At 33.9% G+C, this 5,909-nt stretch overlaps 1 protein-coding gene across 1 annotated transcript in view; it reads left to right on the top strand.

Annotated features, from left to right (window-relative positions):
• Positions 1 to 4,863, top strand: part of LOC103608579 (CWF19-like protein 2) — a 64,568-nt gene extending 59,705 nt beyond the window's left edge. Inside the window, exons 7-8 of the mRNA XM_008592998.1 lie at positions 37 to 138; positions 2,996 to 4,863. Of these exons, the coding sequence (XP_008591220.1) occupies positions 37 to 138; positions 2,996 to 3,139 (246 nt within the window). The 3' untranslated portion in view covers positions 3,140 to 4,863. The remainder of the gene's footprint in view (positions 1 to 36; positions 139 to 2,995) is intronic.
• Positions 4,864 to 5,909: the final 1,046 nt, after the last annotated feature.

Raw genomic sequence — 5,909 nt, 5'->3', positions numbered from 1 at the left:
TGTTGTATTTTATGTGTGATTTGTCTGTTTGTTTAGGTACCCAGAGGCTTACCTTACTTCTCTGTGGACTTTGGCCTTCAAGGAGGGTTTGCCCATGTTATTGAAGATCAACGCAAATTCCCTCATTACTTTGGAAAGGTATGCTCACAAATTTGATAAAATTCCAGAGTTTAGCAATTTGGTTAACATTTTTCTTTCGAAGGGAAATCAAAACTTGGGGCACAGTGTATAGTGAGGTTAGTGAGTACTTCCCCACCCAGTTTTTAGAGTGAACCTTGTAATTATTAATAAACCTTGTAATTATTAATATAAATATCCCAGGATGTTTATAACAGCCTCAGGATTATCACTTTGGAGCCAAACATTTCTTGACAGTGTCAACAGTAGTGACTATAAATATTTTCTTTTGGAGTTAGCCAGCCTTGTGCTTTAATGATGATAATTGCTGACACTTATTAAGGGCTTACAGTGTACCAGCCACTGGTTTAAGCCCCCATTTAATGCTCACAATAACTTGTTGTGTAGATGTTGTTATAACTTTCATTTCACAGGTGAAGAAACTGAGCTATAGAGAGATTATTTAACTTGCCCATGGTTATGTGCTACTAAGTGACAGAAACAGAGGTGCATATGGTTATGGTTGAACTAGAGAACAAATTATCTCACTTCTTCATTTATAGTTAAGCAAGGTATAGGACAAGAAGAATACATGACTCATTTCATACAAATAGTTTCTGGGCAGATGTTAGAGTACAGATCTTTTAATTGCCAGTATGTTCTAGTAGGGATGTAGACCTTAAATTAGAGGTCTGTGGAGTTAGTGTCAGGAACTGAAATGAAATTAATGCAGCTACTGAAACAGTTAAAAGAAGTCTGGGCAGTAATAGCTGTAGAAGTGGCCTTTTAGTCTAGTGTAGCTCCGGTCTTTCAGCTCATAACATCCCTGTGTACTCAGTTCTTCTAAATTACAGGTGCCTAGATGAACTCTGCTTGGGTTTCTCCCTTTTCCCCATCCCGCTGTCCCCATCTTCCCCACTTTCATCTCCTCACAAGGCCATCTTTTACAGTGAATAGGGATGTGTCAGGAGTAATCTCAACTCCAGAGGTTTAGATTTAAAACTTTTTATGCTGTTGTTCTTAATGGATTAACCAGGGGTCCAAAGTCTATGTATCTTCAAAACATTACAATATGTTACAGAAACTTTTGCTTGAGAAATTTTCTTTTTTTTTTTTTTTTGCCCCAGAGTTACCTAGAAAGAAATTTGTTTTTTCCTGCTCTGAAAAATCCTGTTGTTATTCAGTAGCTTCCTAATTGAAGTCTCTGTGACTCTGGATTTATTTTGTTAGAACTTGATTCTAGTGAAAAGGAAGTAAAATACCCTTTTTTTCCTTGAATAAATTTAATTGGTAGATTTGGTAGATTGCCCCCCTTCAAATATTATGCATGTAAATTGGTTTATATGGTACTGTTTTAAGGTTAAAAGGAAAGTTTCCCCTAGTCAGCATTCTGTCACTGAGCCATTTTTCTCAAAATTTGCTTTTTCAAGAAATAACCTGTGGGCACAAGAACTCCTCCCTTCAGCCTGATACCTGAGTAATTGCCCAGACAGCAAGAAGAGATTATTGGATGGTCTCTTTTTATTAACAGCTGCTTCAGTAACAGAGCAAGAATCAATCCTGTGTGGTACATGTAAAACAAAACTCGGTATATTATAGGGACAATTTCAGATTAATTTATAAGCTAGGCTTTCTTAAACTACATTGCTTACTTAAACTGATGCTGAGAAATCTTGCAGTAAATCTCAATTTGTTTCTCTTGATGTTTTATACAGACTGCTATTTGTGTTGGCTCATTTATTTCCCTTTCCTGATGAAAAGAAGTCTTCTTTTCATGAAACTTCTCCTGATTTATTCAAGAAATAGAATTTTTTCTTCTTTTAAGTCTCCAAATGGTCTGCTTATGCACTTACTTTATTCTGTTTTGTAAGACAGGCTTTCATATAGCTGAGTCATTATTCTGGCTCCCACCACAGCTCATGTTAAAGCTCTCTGAAGACAGATAGCTCTATGTTAGTTATCTTTGTATCTTCTTCAGTATTCGGCATTTGCTTGTGCATTGTAGGTCCCCATGGTATATTTACTGAGTAAAGATGAAGAACCTGTGTTACATAATTTGTCCAATATTTCACCACACAGTCTGATAGAATTAGACTAAATATGCAGAATCTGATCCTTAGTCCAGTGTTTTTCTTTATTACTATACTGCCCTCCAAGCATTACAAATCTCCCCTTATCTTTCTGTGCATGGATATTCACATGCATAAATTTGATTAATTTCTATAGCTAATAGCACAAGAAGAGGATCATGAAGGAAATTATTTAGAATAATAAGCAGATAACCAAAAAGACATTCTTTTCAAGGCTTGAGAATGTAACTAAATTTTTAAGTGAAGGTGATTTATAATTTTTAATTCTAGATTTACTTAGGTTTGTATTAAAATATGATTTTGTTTCCTGAAAAAATATCTCCAGCAAGTAGTGGAAGAAACTGATTTATAAATATACTGTATAACAGAGAGAACATTAGCCTGAGATTCAACTGCATTGAGCAACAAAGTTAATAATTGCTACAAGCTGATTAACTTTTTCTCCAAACTGTTTACCAGAGCAAGTAATGTGGACCAAATTAATTAAATTTCACTTTCTCATCCTCCCCTTTGGTACTGTCTGTTAGATGTGCTAAGCAATGAAATGGACAAATTGCTTGACAGAAGACATGGGGAGGACTCCTAGAATCAGAGTTTACATAGTTTGAACTAATTTAAAACAGGATTTTTTTTTTTATTGGAAACGAATAATTATGCAACATTTGAACATTGTCATGGAGAACTACTTATTGTTATATTTAATAGCAGCATAAACAACAATAATTTCATTTCTGTTTTTATTAGTATTTATATATGCATTTGTTTGTATTTTTTTCATTCATCGAAAGGAAATAATTGGTGGAATGCTGGATATAGAACCAAGACTTTGGAGGAAAGGAATCCGAGAAAGCTTTGAAGATCAGAGGAAGAAAGCACTGCAGTTTGCTCAGTGGTGGAAACCATATGACTTCACCAAAAGTAAAAAATGTTGAAGTGTACGTTTCATTTTTACTATCCTCTTCAGGTCCCATTCAATTTTATTTCCATTGCATCTGCATAAACAACTGACCCTTAGGTCACAGGTAAAGAGAGTCACAGCAGCAAACTCCTCTGGGTATCTGACAACCATGCATCATTGTTTTCCTCCCCACCTGTTCCTGTGGACTTCATTTTAGTGACCATGGAGTAAGGGCAGATATGTTGGATGACCTGCTCACATTCCTGTTCTGTACTTACTTACTGGTGTTAAAAACTAGACAGTTTATTTAGAGAAGGCTTTTCTGAAGTGATATCTAGGAAGCATAGCAAATCTTTTGTTCAGAGGGAAGTGGGTCTACTTCGAGGTTAAGCCTAGCTTCTTTTACAGTTTTTATAATAAGACTTGGTATATTCAGTAATAAGTGAGATTTCTTTCTATAGGATTTTATAGAAGAGATCTTAATTTTCTACCACTAGCATATAGTATGACTAATATACCTTTTGTTAAAGGAAAAATAATGTTTCAAAAGTATTAAAGGATTAAATGATAAAATATATTCACGATTCAAGTTTGTATTAATTTCTGGATTTATTAATAGTATCTTTGAATTTTGGTGGCTTTAAAAGTAATTGTTCCAGATAACACAATTTACAGTTGTTTGGGGTTTGTATGAAAGTTCAAATTTGTAGCCAAATCATTGTTTTGGGGTTATATTGATCATCACAAAATCTTAAATAAAAAGAGTATTCTACATGTTAGGAGCACTCTCTGTTGTTGTCACTTGATCTGAATTACTTAATTTGTCAAGAGAAAACCCTGTACTTATAAATATGGCTGTGGTGTGGGAGTATTCCTACTCTTTTTTATATGGAAGATATTGTTGAAGTAAGTCTTTTTCAAAGATCTTGCTGTTTTGGGTTCTCAGCCTTGACATTTTGTCATGAAATGTTGACTACCTACAATCAGTGTGAAGCAGACTGCAGAATAACTCATAACTGTATAGATTATTTTTAATATCAGGATATTATTATTAGCATGTTAAAAAAGAAATGTTTATGTTCTGTGTGTAGTTTTTTTTACTTTCACAAATAAGTTGAAGCTTAATGGTATCCATTTTTCAATATTTACAAATTACATATAAGCATATATATCAAATAGATTTTTGACAGTATTTCATTTATTGCTGTTTTCAAACTCTTTTGGCTTTGCTCCAGTCTTAAAGGAATCTGTAACATTCATTTATTCAATTAGTGAGTTAACGTATATTTGTAAAGCACTGTGTTACATGCGGTAGTGCAAAAGTAAAAAGTATTTCCCCTACCTTAAATTATTTTATGGTTTAATGGAGAAAGAGACAGGTACATAAATAATTATAGCACAATATGATAAATGCTAAGAATATTTGAGTACAGTGCTAATGGACTATTTTCATACCTGCCATCTTTTCATTCTAAGCTGATGACCTTCTTAGTTTGCTGAGAAAATAGAAGCAAATGGAAGGGAGTTCCTACCACATCTACCAATATACATGCATTTATACCTATGTACTTTCCTTTTGCTCTTCTTAAATATGTAAATAATTATTTTGTTGTTCTTATCTAGGGCCAGTCTACTCATTTATGTACTGTATTTCATTCCTTCTCACCTACTCAATTACCTCTACTTTCTCTGTATTGCTAGTCTTTTCTCCTCTTTACAGGATTGTTCCATATTAGCAAATAAAAACATTTTATATCACTAATGAACCCTGGCATCACATCCCCCTCTAGCCATTTCTCCAGATGACAGCATAATTCATCTAAATTCTTTTATTTTTAATTTTTTTTTCTTTTAACCCTGTAGCACGTTGATTTTATATAACTTATTTTAAGGTCTTCAATGACCTTCCACATTGGCAAATCCAGTAATTAATGCTCAGTGTTCATTGTACTGTATTTCTAAGCATATCATTGATGTACTTAATCACTTTCCCTTCTTGGAACACTTTCTTTACCTTGCTTCTAGAACACTGTCTCTTATTTATTTTCCTTTCTTATTAGTCATATTCTCTATTCTCCTTTGCTGGTTCCTCTTCATCCACTCAATCTCAAAATGTTGCAATGCCCATGTTCAAATCTTATCTTTACAAAATACATATAGCTAAAGCAATCTTGAACAAAAAACAAAGTTGGAGACATCACACTTACTGATTTCAAAATATGCTATAAAACTATAGTAACCAAAACAGCATGGTACTGGCAGAAAAATAGAAAGGTAGCTCAGTGGAACATAATAGAAACACTGGAAAAAAAACCCATATGCTTATAGCCAACTGATTTTCAACAAAGTTGCCAAGAATATGCAGTGAAAAAAGGATAGCTTGTTCAATATATGGTGCTGGGACAACTGGATATCCACATGTAGAAAGTTGAAACTAGACCCCTATTCCTCTACATACTCAATAATTAATTCAAAATGGATTAAAGATCTAAGTGGAAGACCTGAAACTATGAAACTACTAGAAGAAGACACAGGGGAAATGCTACACAAAATGGGAATGGGCAGTGCTTTTTTGAGTGAGATTGTAAAGTCACAGGCAACTAAAACAAAAATAAACAAATGAGACTACATGAAACTGACAAGCTTCTGCACAGCAGGAGATACTATCAACAAAGCAGAGTGACAGCATACAGAATGGGAGAAGATGTTTGCAAAGTACATATCACACAACAGGCTGATATCCAGAATGTATAAGGAACTCAAACAACTCAACAGCAAAAAAGCCCAAATAACCTAATTTAAAA

Source organism: Galeopterus variegatus, unplaced genomic scaffold, assembly GCF_000696425.1.
Source record: "Galeopterus variegatus unplaced genomic scaffold, G_variegatus-3.0.2 Scaffold8589, whole genome shotgun sequence".
Classification (NCBI taxonomy): domain Eukaryota; kingdom Metazoa; phylum Chordata; class Mammalia; order Dermoptera; family Cynocephalidae; genus Galeopterus; species Galeopterus variegatus.
Note: the sequence above shows the minus strand (reverse complement) of the source record. Positions and strands in the feature narration are given on the sequence as shown.